The following is a 16635-nucleotide window of genomic DNA, read 5'->3' as shown; positions in this document are numbered from 1 at the left end:
GCATCATGGTATCCAATCAAATTGGTCAGGCAAGACATCGGGATTCAACTAGAGGGAGTACCACTCTTGATTTGATTATCAGTAGTGATTCTTCATGCATTAAGAATCTGCAGATAAATGAACCACTAGGTGGCAGTGATCACAGTGTGCTGAAGTGGGATTTACTCAAAGAGGTAACTACCATTAGGGATAAAGGGAAGGGTTATTGCTTTCGTAAAGGCAACTACGATGGACTGAGACAGTATTTAAATTCTATACAGTGGGACCAACTGATGATGTTACCAACAGCAAATTCAAAATAGGAAGCATTCAAAGAACTTATCTTGGAAGCTACTAGGCTTTACATACCAACTAAGAAATATTGTTCAATGTTTAGGCCTAAATGGATGTCAGATGAACTAATGAGACATATGGCAGAGAAGAAAAATGCATGGGATACATACAAATTAACACGTGACACAGAAGCCTATGATAGATACAAGTTGATCTGTAACCAAGCTACAAAGGAGGTTAGGCAGACGAAGGCAGATTATGAGAAATCTTTGGCAAAGGATGCAAAGAAAAACAGCAAAGAGTTCTTTACTTATGTAAACTCTAGAAGGAAGGGGGATGAATCAGATTGGTCCACTTGATATCGATGGGTCAACTGTTGATGATCCTGCTCAGGTAGCTAACAAACTAAATGAATATTTTGCATCGACATTCACACATGAGAAGTTATTCAGAGAGGGGAATGCCAGAGGTGTATTCAACTCTGGCAGTAAGCTAGAGAATCTTGTAATAACTGAGATTATTACAAGATTAAAGTGGAGGAGAAATTGTTGAAGATAAACACAAGAAAGGCACCTGGGGTGGATGGGATCTATCCAGTTATATTAAAGGATGCAGCAAAAAAATAAGCAAACTCTTAGCCATAATTATGAGAGCTTCCTTGGACTCACGGGAGGTACCCATGCACTGGAGATGTGAAAATGTGACCCCAATTCACAAAGAAGGATCAAAGGCTGACACAAGTAATTATAGACCTGTGAGTTTAACTTCTGTTCCCGGAAAATTAATGGAGGCATTGGTTAAAGAAGCACTGCAGGATCATCTAGACAAGACTTCGGTTATAGCTCGGACACAGCATGGTTTTGTTAAGGGAAAGTCTTGCCTGACCAATTTGATTGGATACTATGATGCAGTCACAAAAGAACTGGATGCAGGGAATAACTTTGATATTATATACCTGAATCTTAGAAAGGCTTTTGATACTGTTGCACATGGAAGACTGCTGCACGAATTGGAGCAGTGTGGCATTGGAGGCAAATTGCTGCTATGGATAAAAGGATGGTTGAGGGGGAGAAGACAGAGAGTGGTAATCAATGGACACGGCTCATTGTGGACTAATGTTACTAGTGGAGTCCCTCAGGGTTCAGTATTGTGTCTATTATTGTTTTCTGTATTTATAAATGATATTGATGATGGTATATCGGGCTTAATGTCCAAGTTTGCAGATGATACGAAGGTTGGAAGGGTTGTCAAGGACACTACTGACACTATGCTGCTGCAACAGGATATGGAAAGGTTGAGAAGATGGGCTGAGAGGTGGCAAATGAAGTTTAACATTGACAAATGTAAAGTACTACATATGGGAAACAGCAACCCCAGAGCAACGTATCAACTCTGTGGTACTACACTGACAGTGGTAGAGAATGAAAGGGACCTGGGGGTGTTTGTGCAGGCAGATATGAAGTTCTCTGAGCAGTGCAGATGGGCTGCAAGAGTGGCTCATGGTGTATTGTCAATGATATATAGGAATTTTTCTAGCAGGGATAAGGAGGTGATTATTCCCTTGTATAAGGCAATGGTCAGGCCACACCTAGAATACTGTATACAGGCCTGGAGGCCTCATTTCAAGAAGGATGTAGAACTGCTGGAACGAGTACAGAGAAGGGCAACAAGATTAGTGAATGGAACAAAGGGGTGCTCTTACGAAGAAAGGCTTAAGTTTTGCAAATTACAGTGTCTGGAGACTAGGCACCGGCGAGGTGATCTGATAGAGGTGTATAAAGCCTTGAATGGTTTGAGCATGCTCAATGCTGATGGGATCCTTCCTCTTGCTCAGAATAATCAACTGAGAGGGCATAAATTCAAATTGAGGAAAGACAGATGTAGGATAGACGTGCGGAAATTTGCCTTTGGCCAGCGGGTGGTTGGTTGGTGGAACAGGCTTCCATCCCTTGTCGTGGAAGTTGATAACCTTAATAAGTTTAAGGCTCAGCTGGACAAGTATTTCGAACAAACAGAGGGGTGAAGTGGAAGTGGTTATTTTTTATTTATTTATTTATTATTATTTTTTTTTTTGGCTGATGCTGCATAAGTTTGCTTTCTTGCATCAAATGCCTCTGCTAATGCTAATATTTCTCAGTTGGTATGTAAAGCCTAGTAGATTCCAAGATAAGTTCTTTGAATGCTTCCCATTTTGAATTTGCTGTTGGTAACATCATCAGTTTGTTCCACTGTATACAATTTAAATAATGTCTCAGGCCATCGTAGTTGCCTTTACGAAAGCAATAACCCGTCCCTTTAACCCTGATGGTAGTTACCTGTCTGAGTAAATCCCACTTCAGCACACTGTGATCACTGCCACCTAGTGGTTCCTCTATCTGCAGATTCTTAATGCATGAAGAATCACTACCGATAATCAAATCAACAGTATTACTCCCTCTAGTTGCCTCCCGAACATGCTGATGTAGAAAACAATCATCCAATAAATCCACAAAAACCTTGCTAGTGTGTGAGTGACCAACCCACAAATTCCAGTCAATATCCAGTTGTTGTTTGGTTTTTAGGAGCATTAGCAACTAAAGCCATATTGCTCCGGGATATGCGGTGGTCATTCCCTGACCTTTCCGCATCCTCCGTATTTGGTGGTGACGGGCTCGAACCCTGGTATAATCAAGAAGCGTGTGCTTCGCACTGCTGCTCCTTCCCACCTGGCTACGGAGGCGCCAAGTCAATATCCGGGAAATAAAAATCCCACATTATAAGACTCTCTGATTTACTGGCCCACTCTATTTACCTGTAACAGTTTGTTATTATACTCATCAGAGTCATTAGGCCTACAGCACACTCCTACTCTCAATTTTGATCTCCCAATGCTTATGTCACACCAAACTGACTCGACACTGCACTGTCCAACGATGTCGACTGGCTTCTCTTCCTTGTATTTTATGTGTTTCTTAACTAATAGCATAACCTCTTCTCCCTTCCTATCCTATCTATCCTTTCTGTAGACGTTATACTCCCCAAATTCCAGGTCTGCATATCTTATATCTGTGTGACACCACGTCTCTGATATCCCAACAATATCCGCCTTTGATGCTTTGAGCAATACCTCAAATTCATCAAATTTATTTACCAAACTCCTAGCATTGGTGTACATGCAAGTATACATGCACCTGTTCTTTTTCTTAACTACCCTAACACAACCCATGTGTTTACTTGTACCGCAATGACTCCCAGCAGTCTCTGAAATATCCTGCATCTTGTTTTCCAGGCTTCTGCTCATTCCAATAGAAGCAGTGAAAAAATCACTTTCACCTCTGCCAGTGGCTACTGTTAATCTATTAATCCTTGTATTCCTCCCAAGCAAACAGTTTTCCAACCCACCTAACACTTCCTTGATAGCATCAGCAAATATTCTTGCACCCTTTCTATTTAAGTGTATCCCATCCCTGTAGAAGCAGTCCCTTCTGTTAACAAGTACAGACCAGGCTGAGAAAAATACTACCCCTTGATCCTTGCACAATCTTTCCAGGGCCGAACTGATCGACAAGGCTCTTGTCATATACTTCATCCTATCGTGTCTGGGCAGAATTGCAGACACTTTCAAATTCAACCCTAATTCATGGCTTTTTTTCAACAGTGACCTGTACTTGTTAAGTAATTCTGCTGGTCTCCTACTCTTAATATCATTAGTGCCAATGTGTAAACTATATCACATTTTGTGCCCTTAAAAGATGATATCCACTCTACGTCATCAGCCTTTGCCCCTGGCAGACATATCCTGGTCCTGTTTCACCTATCCTTTTTACAAAGCATGTTCTCCGTTTCCTTGAGAGTAGAGTCACCAACAACTACTAGTTCCTGTGGGACCAGCGCATTCTGCCTTGGGGGTTGCTGCTGTGTTGCGTGATGACCAAGTGCAAGCTCTAGAGTTGATGTGGGCAGCTGAGAGCTTGATGGGCCCTCACTTTAGTTCCTTCGAGGGCATCCACCCTGTCCATCAAGCTGTCATATAGGTCCATAACAACGCTGAGTTGTTGCCTGATTTCGTTACACTCCTTATATCGCACACACACAAAGACATCCCCCATGGCAATATCATGTCCCGTACCCTATTGCTCCACAAAAATCATGCAAGCGGTGCATTTTAAATGGCTGTGATTCAGAGGGCAACTGCCCCCCTCAGTTCTCCTCTGAGCCACAGCACTCCCATTAGCTTGAGCCTTTTGCTTTGCTGCTCTATTCTGAGTAATGATTTCGATTTAATTTCAATAAAATTTCAATTTTAGTACAAAATTATAACCCTAAACTTGTATTCCAACACAGTTATAATGCTATATATATTTTTCAGTATCAAATATTATCTACGAGTTCTGTTTATATAGCTTCCGTATCAAGTTATGTATTAATTAATTATGTTACATTTGTAATCTAAGTCGTTATATGTATTTAGTTAAAAGTACAATTTAATTGACAATGAAGTTTAACAAAATTAATAGATTTTGCTGATTAATTGACAATATTTTTATATTATATACTATACTATATATATACCATGCTATACTATACTAACGCTATCTAGTTCGGGATATAACGTTGTATCATATAACAATGGCACAAGTTACGAATGGTAAATCTACGGACACTTAAGCATTAATTAACTTCCAAATCTCGCTGTCTCAATTCAGAATAAACTAACAATCCTGACTAGGTCTATAAGCTACTTATAGAAAATAATTTGATGTATCAATTGGTCAATAAAGCGGCTAAATATGGCTAAAAAACTTCTCGTTCAGCGGAGCTGCAACTTGTAACACGTGGAAAATAGCAATTTTTTTCCACGTGGATATGATACCCTTACCGATACTTTTATGCAAATTACAAGGCCGAGTAAAGAACAAATTCACCAGATTAATCGGAAAATCACAAAATAATGCTATACTACTAAATTTAAAGCAAAAGTTTTAGAAAAAACAATAATTTCAAATAAATAAATAAGAAAATCCACTTAGGGCTTTAAACACGTCTGGCTCCCACTAGCCTCGTCAGCCAATTTGCCAGATTGTTCCACTTGATATCGATGGTTCGATTGTTGATGAGGCTGCTTAGGTAGCTGACAAACTGAATGAGTATTTTGCATCTACATTCACACATGAGGAGTTATTAAGTGCCGGACGTTTATCAAACTGTAACAGGGAGCTAAAAGGATTTTGTAATAACTGAGAGCAAAGTGGAGGAGAAATTGTTGAAGTTAAACATAAGAAAGGCACCTGGGGTCAATGAGATCTATTCAGTTATATTAAAGGAGGCAGCAAAGGAAGTAAGCAGGCCTTTAGCCATAATTATGAAGGCATCCTTAGACTCGGGGGAGGTCCCCCACAGACTGGAGATATGCAAATGTATCCCTAATTCACAAAAGGGGATCAAGAAGTGACACAAGTAATTACAGACCTGTTAGTTTAACTTCTGTTCTGGGTAATGGAGTTACTGGTTGAAGAAGCACTACAGGATCATCTAGACAAGACTGCAGTTATAGTTCAGACACAATGTGGGTTTGTTAAGGGAAAGTCTTGCCTTAATAATTTGATTGGATACTACAATGTGGTCACAAAGGAACTGGATGTAAAAAATAATTTCGATATCATACATTTGGATTTCAGGAAAGTTTTTGATACTGTTGCACATGGAAGATTACTGTACAAATTGGAGCAGTATGGCATTAAGGGCAAATTGCTGCTATGGATAAAGGGATGGTTGATCGGGAGAAGACAGAGAGTGGTAATTAATGGACAATGATCTTCATGGACTAATGTTATTAGTGATGTATCCTATTGGTCCGTGTTGGGTTCATTGTTGTTTTCTGTATTTATCAAATATATAAATGAAGGTATATCAGGCTTAATGTCCAAGTTTGCAGACAATACAAAGGTTGGTAGGGTTGTTAATGACAGTAAGGACAGTATGCTACTGCAACAGGATCTGGAATAGTGTACCAGATGAGCTGACAGGTGGCAACTGAAGTTTAACATTGGCAAATGCAAAGTGCTACACACGGGTAGCAGTAACCCTAGAGTAACACCAACTGTGCAGTACTACACTCAGGGTAGTGGAGAATGAAAAATACCTGGGGGTAATTGTGAAGTCAGATATGAAGTTTTCTGAGCAGTGCGAACAAGCTGCAACAATAGCTCATGGTGTCGTGTCAATGACACCATGAGCTATTGGGAAGTTTGCTAGCAGGGATAAGGAGGTGTTATCCCCTTGTATAAGACAATGGTTGGGCCACACGTTGAGTACTGCATACAGGTCTGGAGGCCTCATTTTAGGAAAAATGTAGAGCTGCTGGAACAAGTACAGAGAGGAGTAATGAGATTAGTGAGTGGAAAAAAGGGTTGCTGTTACCAAGAAAGGCTTAAGTTCTGCAAATTGCAGAGTCTGAAGACTAAAGACTAGGCACATACAATGTAATCTGATTGAGGTGTATAAGGCCTTGAATGGTTTGAGCAAGCTCAATGCTGAGCTTGCTCAATCCTCTTGTTCAGATTCTGCACCTGAGGGAGCATAAATTTAAATTGAGAAAAGACAGTTGTAGAATAGATGTGCAGAAACTGCCTTTAGCCAGTGGGCAGTTGATTGATGGAACAAACTTCCATCTGTCATTATGGAAGTTGACAGCTTAAATATTCAAGGCTGAACTAGACAAACTTTTGGAGTGAATGGATGGGGGAAACGGGGAAGGGTTTTTTTTTTTTTTGGCTGATGCTGTATAATCTTTTTTCCTTGCATCATATGCCAATGCTAATGCTAATATAAATTCTTAAGTAAAATCTTAATATTTCTATATATTTTGTTTTTTCGTATACTATAAAACAGAAAGAAAATTAACATTTCATTACTTACCCAAAATACACAATATTATTACAAGATTCATAAATCATTAAATGAAATAATATATATGAAAATTTGCATTTGATATATATCTGACTAGAGTAGATCTGTATAAGTGATTAGGCGTAAGGTGTAGCTATTAAAGTGTAGTCCTAAATGATATTATATTTGTCTTTTAGAAAGCAAACAAAGTACAGGAATTCCCCAACTTACATAACACTCGACTACACAAATTCAACTTTAAGCAAGTTTTTGCCAGCTAGTCAAACTGAAAAAAAAATATGGAAACATTTTGCATTTGTAGGGATAAATGGAGGTATTGCGAAAATATCGTAATGTGAACCCAACAGCATATTGGTTTTTTTTTTTTTTAATTCACTCCAAGTCCTTGGAAGTTGAAAATTTTGATATATTACTAAGCTATTTATCTCTCTAAAAGGTCATTTACATAATAGAAATTGCACTACACTTTCATCGTTATCTTATGTTCCCATTATAAGAATCAATTTTGAATGCCTTTGTGATATTTTTTCTAAAGAATGTTTCTGGAGGTCACAACCAAAAAACAATAATTTGCACATTCCCATTTATTAGCCTTTTCTGCTAGTGCAATCTATTATAAACGGATAGTATACTCTATCTTATTGCATTTGTGATAATACCAATAACTGGAATTCTGTGGGTTTTTACGTTACACTATTATGATGAAATGTGTTACCCTTCACTGAAATCTTCAATCATATAAAAAACAAATTTTCAGAAACTTCTCTTCATTCCTGTTTACATATTACAATGATGAAGGTAAAGGGACCAACAGAAAGTGCAAGTGCTGGCAGTGCCAGGAAACAAAACAAAACAAAACTGATTTAGAAATGAAGATGAAAATGATTAAGAATTACAAAGTTTGTCATCTATTGCACTGAATTAGGACTTGCTGCTTCAATAGTGAATACTATTTTAAGGGGCGCCTCCGTAGCCAGGTGGGCAGGAGCAGCAGTGAGTAGCACACGTTTCTTGATTAGACCGGAGTTCGAACCCGTGACCACCAAATACAGAGGATGTGGAGAGGTCAGGGAATGACCACCGCATATCCCCAGAGCAAAATGGCCTTAGTTGCTAATGCTCCTGAAAACCAAATAACAAACAAACATAACAAACTATTTTAAGGGACAGTGTGTGTATAAAAGAATATGTCAAAGGATCAACGCATTTAATTTCAACATTGTTCTATATAGGTGCTATATCGAAGATGGAACAGCTGTTAATAATCTGAATGGAAAATCAGATTCAGAAGCGAGTTTCCCTGAGTCCAATGGCCATTCAAGCAAAAGCAACAAGTATTTATGAAGATATTAAGGATAAAGATTGTGAACCCCAAGCCAAGTTCATGGCAAGTAATGGGTGGTTTAACAGATTCAAGCATCACACTGGTTTCCAAAACATTAAAGTATGCGATGAAGTCACCAGTGCCAATTCTGCAGCTGCAGAGAAATTTTGTGATGTATTGGAAAAAATTATTGACAAAGGCAACTATTCAATGTAGCAAATTTTTAACATTGATGAGACTGCTCTGTATTAAAAAAAAATGCCAGATCGAACATACATTGCCAAAGAGGAAAAGACAATGCCAGGTTTCAAGGCTTCAAAAGATAGGGCCACACTCTTGCTTGAGGCTAATGTAGCGGGAGGTTACAGATTAATACTAGTGCTTGTTTACCATTCTGGAAATCCTTGTGCCTTTAAGGGTATCAATAAAGCCACCCTACCTGTGCATTTCCGATCGAACCAGAGAGCATGGATAACATATCTCTCTTTGAGGATTGGTTTAAATGCTTTTCATTCCCAAGGTTGAAAAATATTGTAAAGACGACATTCCTTTCAAGATTTTGCTTCTATTAGATAATGCTCCTGGACATCCTATGCATCTAGATGATTTCAATTCAAACGTGAGACTCATATTTCTACTGCCAAACATGATTTCACTCATCCAACCTAGTGATCAGGGTGTTATTTCGAATTTAAGAGCATACTATTTACGCACAGCATTTGCTCAGGCATTGTCTGCAGTAGACGATGAAAAAAATTTTGTTAAGAGACTTTTGGAAATCTTACTATATTTACCATGCCATCTTAAACATTAATAAGGCCTGGGCGAAAATTCCTAAAAGTTGTTTAAATGGCACATAGAAGAAAATATGCTCACACCACATAAAAGGCTTCAAAGGATTTGAAAAAGACGAATCATATGAAGAGGTTACAGATACGATTGTAAAGGTTGCAGAGCTATTTCAGTTGGAGGTTGTTGCCAAAGACGTGGAGTAGTTAATTTTGGAAGAAGGGAAGGAATTATCTAACGAAGAACTTTTTGACTTGCAGGCAGTGATAGTGAAAGAAGAAAATGCTGATGAAGCTGATGATGAACCAAATAAAGAGCCAAGACACTTCATCACCAGATAGATGGCAATGGAATTTTGTGAAATTGCATTGGCAATGGTGAGGTTTGAGAAGATGGATCCTGACAGCAAACGATTCTTAAAAGCTAACAGAGGGGTGAATGATATGCTTGCCTGCTACAAAGAAATCTACAATGAAAAGAAAAAAGCCACTGTTCAGTCATCCATTAATATGTTCTTTCGTAAGGTTGCGTAGCTGACCCTTTCTAAATCTCCACAGCCCTCAACCTCCGCAACAGCATACTTATCAGCTGAAGATGTCGATTCTGGCAATGATGCTCGAGAGGTAAAACTCATTGACATTATGCCTGTCTCCTCTCTTTTTTTGTAATTTTATAATTTTGAAAATTTTTAAATTGCCCGCTTTTGTAATTTTTCCCGTGCATGAGATAAAAAATTTAATAAATACAATAAATAATTCTATTCACATGTTCGTTGAATATTTCTTTTTTGATTCAATCAATTCAGCGAGCACAGTTGCAAGTGCTGCACAAGCATGGGGGAAATTCTGACTTACTTAGAGTTCTGCGGAATGCAACTCTTACATTAATCGGGGAGTGGCTGTATATTAAAAATTGTTTTGGAAGACACAGTTAATCATTAATAACATATGGTTAGGAGTGGACTGGTTATAGTTCATCCTGGTGGATCCTAGAAATTCTGCCCCCATCTTTCTTTTTTATTTATTTATTTTTTTTGCAGCAGTAACACACTAAAAATACTATTCGCTCTGGCAGTAATCCCACCTTGCCAACTGGGGCAATCCACCCTATATATGTTAAGCATCTTAGAAACAGGTTTTGGAAACTTGTTGTTGTTATTTGGTTTTTAGGAGCATTAGCAACTAAGGCCATATTGCTACGGGGATATACGGTGGTCATTTCCTGACCTTTCCGCATCCTCCGTATTTGGTGGTCACGGGCTTGAACCCCGGTCTGATCAAGAAGCGTGTGCTATGCACTGCTGCTCCTGCCCGCCTGGCTACAGAGGTGCCTTGGAAACTTGTATATAGCGAAATAAATGGTGATATAAAATCAAGCAACGCATGACTCTTGTTTATAATACAACTGAAGGGGCAATTTTATGAACCTGGCAATGGTTTCCAGGTTCATACAGAACCACCATGGACAATCTGGAAACGGTTTTAAGGGGGTCATCCTTGGAAAAGTGTCAGAGAGGCCCACCTATAGACTTTTTACCTTAGGTCCCTCACCACCTAAATCCATCCCTGTTTTGGCGCACTATGATCTCCGTTGTCAATGCGCCAATAAACAACAAAACAACCAAACCAACCAAACCATCCCTGTTTAAGTCAATAATTTGTTATGCCTAAAAATCATGGCTGAAACTATTCAGAAACTATAATGAACTTCTGACATTATCTTCAATGTCTGTAATCATTGTCAAAGAATTGCTTCCCTCAGGAAACATGAACTGACTTAAAATAATACAAAAATAATTTTGTATACATACCATTGCCTAGTAATCCCAATCTACATACACATCCAGGACAACGACCTGGTGGAATGTCTTTCTCCACTTCACATTCTGGAGGACATTGAGGAATAACACATGGAGAATCACAGGAGCAGGTCTGACATCCATCAGGGCCCCTTATTAATGAACAATGATAACCAGGGCAAGAAACAGGAGGGCAATTATTCTGATCTGGAAAATAAATTGTACACTTTTAAGGTAAACAGAATATAGCATTTTATTCTAGAATTAATTTCATCATTTTTTTAGTTCTCTTTCACTTTTAATCTCATATATAACATTTTCATATTCTTTTATTCATAATGCCATTCATTATGATTATTAATGATTTATGGTTATTATGATTATTAATAAATAACAATTATTACTGATTATTATGTATTTTTATAACAATATAAAATGTCATTCATCTGAATAAATACAGAAATATTTCTCTAATCATGACTTTAAAACTTCATGGGTTACTTCCATTAAGAAATAACTACGAATTATTATGCTATTATACCATGATTATTACTTTATTCAACAACAACATATTCTGGAACCACTTCCAGTTCCATAATGACCAAGGAACTACAGGGGTTCTGAAAATTGAACGTCCAGAGATTATCTTTCTTCCACTGCTCATAACTTCATTACTCAAATTGATTCCAATTGGTGACATTTTGACTAATATTTATAGTCATATAAATTGAGGCCCCAAAACATAACAATTATTATTGATTATTATGTATTTTTATAACAATATAAAAATATTTTATAATAAAAATACATAACTGATTATTATGTATTTTTATCTGTAGATTTTTAAAGAAATAATTCCTTAATCATGACTTTAAAAGAGTTATTTACTTGTGGGTTATTATTATATATATATATATATAATTATCTAAATGCAATTAATTGTGGAATATTTTCGGTAAATGGTGTTTGCCTATAGGTATTGGGGTGCTTACGGTTCAGGTGATCGGGTTAGTCCATAAAGGCTATCTTAATTCTGTAGGGCCTATAAACATATTATATTTTATTTTTGTAGCTTTTAACCTAATGGTAAGAAAAAATTTCATTACAATTGGCTGATGATTTTTCATTACCTGCAGCTAACAGCTAATCAAAATTATTGATTATGTATATAACTATTCTTATTCTAAATTACAATATATTTTAATATTATTATGCAATTTAATTTAATACATTCCATCATGTGATCATCAATCCCCTACTTCGTCGGGGGCTTTGATCCCCTCAAAGCCCCCGACGCCCTTTGGCCCATTTGATATAATGTCTCATACATACCCGTTTCTGTTGTCACTATTCCAGTTTAGCTAATCTTTAGTTTAAGTATAGTTATATTAATTATATTTAAATTTTGTATTAATATTTTTTGTTCTTGTTAGCATTCTATGCAGCAAACTGGGATAGTGGACACAAAGCCCAACGGGTATGTATCCGAATATGTGAAGGTTCTTACTTACCAGTTACTAGTCCAGTAGAGGTTGTAGTTTAGAAAGGGGGAACTGCCCACCTTCTAAATGTTTTATATGTAGCAAAGTTTTGCGACGCAGTCCCACTTACTGTAATCAATGGCATGATGGTGTATTAGCTTCGGGCCCCGTTATCCTATGCTAATGCTTGTGGCTGGGGGTGATTTTTAAGTGGTTGGGTGCAACTTTGGTGATTGGGTGGTTGTTATGTTGTTAATTCTATATGCAATATGTGAACATTGGATTTTATACACATATTAAAGCCAGTCGACATCGCTGGACAGTGCAGTGTGGAGTCAGTTTCGTGTGACATAAACATTGGGAGATCAAAATTGAGAGTAGGAGTGTGCTATAGGCCGAATGACTCTGATGAGTATAATAAGGAGCTGTACAGGGAAATAGAGTGGGCCAGTAAATCAGAGTGTCTTATAATGGGAGATTTTAATTTCCCAGATATTGACTGGATTTTGGGGGCTGGTTACTCACACACTAGCAGGGCTTTTGTGGATTTATTGGATGATTGTTTTCTACATCAGCATGTTCGGGAGGCAACTAGAGGGAGTAATACTCTTGATTTGATTATCAGCAGTGATTCTTCATGCATTAAGAATCTGCAGATAAATGAACCACTAGGTGGCAGTGATCACAGTGTACTGAAGTGGGATTTACTCAAAGAGGTAACTACCATTAGGGGTAAAGGGAAGGGTTATTGCTTCCGTAAAGGCGACTACGATGGACTGAGACAGTATTTAAATTCTATACAGTGGGACCAACTGATGATGTTACCAACAGCAAATTCAAAATGGGAAGCATTCAAAGAACTTATCTTGGAAGCTACTAGGCTTTACATACCAACTAAGAAATATTGTTCAAGGTTTAGGCCAAAATGGATGTCAGATGAACTAATGAGGCATATGGCAGAGAAGAAAAATGCATGGGATACATACAAATTAACACATGACACAGAAGCCTATGACAGATACAAGTTGATATGCAACCAAGTTACAAAGGAGGTTAGGCAGGCGAAGGCAGATTACGAGAAATCCTTGGCAAGGGATGCAAAGAAAAACAGAAAAGAGTTCTTTACTTATGTAAACTCTAGAAGGAAGGGGATGAATCAGATTGGTCCACTTGATATTGATGGGTCAAGTGTTGATGATCCTGCTCAGGTAGCTAACAAACTAAATGAATATTTTGCATCGACATTCACACATGAGGAGGTATTCAGCGAGGGGAATGCCAGAGGTGTATTCAACTCTAGCAGTAAGCTACAGAATCTTGAAATAACTGGGAGTAAAGTGGAGGAGAAACTGTTGAAGATAAACACAAGAAAGGCACCCGGGTGGATGGGATCTATCCAGTTATATTAAAGGAGGCAGCAAAGGAAGTAAGCAAACCCTTAGCCATAATTATGAGAGCTTCCTTGGACTCAGGGGAGGTACCCATAGACTGGAAATGTGCAAATGTGACCCCAATTCACAAAGGAAGATCAAAGGCTGACACAAGTAATTATAGACCTGTGAGCTTAACTTCTGTTCCAGGAAAATTAATGGAGGCACTGGTTAAAGAAGCACTGCAGGATCATTTAGACAAGACTTCAGTTATAGCTCAGACACAGCATGGTTTTGTTAAGGGGAAGTCTTGCCTGACCAACTTGATTGGATACTATGATGCAGTCACAAAAGAACTGGATGCAGGGAATAACTTTGATATTATATACTTGGATCTTAGAAAGGCTTTTGATACTGTTGCACATGGAAGACTGCTACACAAATTGGAGCAGTGTGACATTGGAGGCAAATTACTGCTATGGATAAAGGGGTGGTTGAGGGGGAGAAGACAGAGAGTGGTAATCAATGGACACTGCTCATCGTGGACTGATGTTATTAGTGGAGTCCCTCAGGGCTCAGTGTTGGGTCCATTATTGTTTTCTGTATTTATAAATGATATTGATGATGGTATATCGGGCTTAATGTCCAAGTTTGCAGACGATACAAAGGTTGGCAGGGTTGTCAAGGACACTACTGACACTATGCTGCTGCAACAGGATCTGGAAAGGTTGAGCAGATGGGCTGAGAGGTGGCAAATGAAGTTTAACATTGACAAATGTAAAGTACTACACATGGGAAACAGCAACTCAGAGCAACATATCAGCTCTGTGGTACAACACTGACAGTGGTAGAGAATGAAAGGGACTTGGGGGTGGTTATGCAGGCAGATATGAAGTTCTCTGAGCAGTGCAGACGGGCTGCAAGAGTAGCTCATGGAGTATTGTCAATGATATACAGGAATTTTTCCAGCAGGGATAAGGAGGTGATTATTCCATTGTATAAGGCGATGGTCAGGCCACACCTTGAGTACTGTATACAGGTCTGGAGGCCTCATTTCAAGAAGGATGTAGAGCTGCTGGAACGAGTACAGAGAAGGGCAACAAGATTAGTGAATGGAACAAAGGGGTGCTCTTACGAAGAAAGGCTTAAGTTTTGCAAATTACAGTGTCTGGAGACTAGGCACCAGCGAGGTGATCTGATAGAGGTGTATAAAGCCTTGAATGGTTTAAGCATGCTCAATGCTGATGGGATTCTTCCTCTAGCTCAGAAAAATCACCTGAGAGGGCATAAATTCAAATTGAGGAAAGACAGATGTAGGATAGACGTGCGGAAATTTGCCTTTAGCCAGCGGGTGGTTGGTTGGTGGAACAGACTTCCATCCCTTGTGGTGGAGGTTGATAGCCTAAATAAGTTTAAGGCTCAGCTGGACAGGTATTTTGAACGAACAGGGGGTGAAGTGGAAGTGTTTTTTTTTTTTTTTTTTGGCTGATGCTACATAAGCTTGCTTTCTTGCATCAAATGCCTCTACTAATGCTAATGCTAATTACATAATGTATTTATCTATGTATTTACATTTTCTTTTGCCATACCACGGACTGTGCCGGTATAGCTTTTCTAGGGCATAACAGCATGTATATGTCCTATGGTATGGCTATTTACATATTAACAGCCTCTTACTAGGTGATGTTTTGTCAGTATTTTAATCTGGAGGGTATTTTTTGGATTCGGGTTGTAGTGCAATCAGACGACGAGCCTTGTCCGAGCGCAATAAACCCGTTTTAAAATTTTGGGAACAAAATAATTTATTGTTTTGGCATTTCTAGGGTATTTTCAATGAATGTATGTGGGTTGACATTAGGGTGGTTTGTTCTTAGGTAAGTGTGTATGGCTGTTTTTATATGATGCCTGCTGTAATGGGTCGGTATTTTGTTTATCATAAGCATTTTTGTGAGTTTTTGAATGGCTTCTTTTGTGCTATTAATATTGTTGCATATTTTTAAAAATCTGTTTGTTAGATTTCTTATGGTGTTTCCCTGTATGTGTTTGGCTATATTGCTTTCCCAGTGTGTGAGCTTTATATATATATATATATATATATATATATATATATATATATATATATATTCTCCCTTTCAAACTTAATATAAGTGAGTATTTTAATTAGGGACATTCCTAGGGTATGTGGTGCCTGGGTGCCAATTGAAATTTATTTGGCACCCCCCCATTAAAATTTCTTCATATGTGTATGTAAGTTTCATGTTTTTTCAGGTGACCCTTGAACATTACTGCTTGAGTGCAGTGCACCCTTGGTACAGCCCGCCCCTGCTTATAATACTCATAAATTCGATCAAGTGCATCTTTTAACAAATTCCAGGAGTCTAATAACGTGAAGAAAGTCACCACTAAGTTGCCCCAACCTTGTATTTCAAATAAAAAACTGTTTCCTAAGGAAAAGTGTGTAATATTTTATTTCTCAGATACCTGAAGCCTTTGCTATAAATTTACTTGAGTTTGAGATATCGACAGCTTTTGGCATCTCTCATATTGTGAAAATATTTCATTGCGAGGTTTTCAGACTACAATTGCACTGAGTTACACACCAATGCAGAAACAACAATTTATAAAATGGTCATTTGGGTAACGGCACTCATTACAAATAAACAGCACCATTTTTCTCTTTAGGGAACAGTGCAACTTATTCATCTTATTTGA

The 16635-nt window shown here is 38.1% G+C and overlaps 1 protein-coding gene across 1 annotated transcript in view; it reads right to left on the bottom strand.

Annotated features, from left to right (window-relative positions):
* LOC150081409 (kielin/chordin-like protein) overlaps positions 1-16635 on the bottom strand; it is a 572736-nt gene that overhangs the window by 25721 nt on the left and 530380 nt on the right. The window contains exon 28 of the mRNA XM_090380194.1: positions 11085-11279. Coding sequence (XP_090236320.1) covers positions 11085-11279 — 195 coding nt within the window. The remainder of the gene's footprint in view (positions 1-11084; positions 11280-16635) is intronic.

The sequence above is a fragment of the Mastigoproctus giganteus genome, chromosome 8 (genome assembly GCF_048544385.1).
Source record: "Mastigoproctus giganteus isolate SK-2022 chromosome 8, ASM4854438v1, whole genome shotgun sequence".
Lineage (NCBI taxonomy): Eukaryota > Metazoa > Arthropoda > Arachnida > Uropygi > Thelyphonidae > Mastigoproctus > Mastigoproctus giganteus.
Note: the sequence above shows the minus strand (reverse complement) of the source record. Positions and strands in the feature narration are given on the sequence as shown.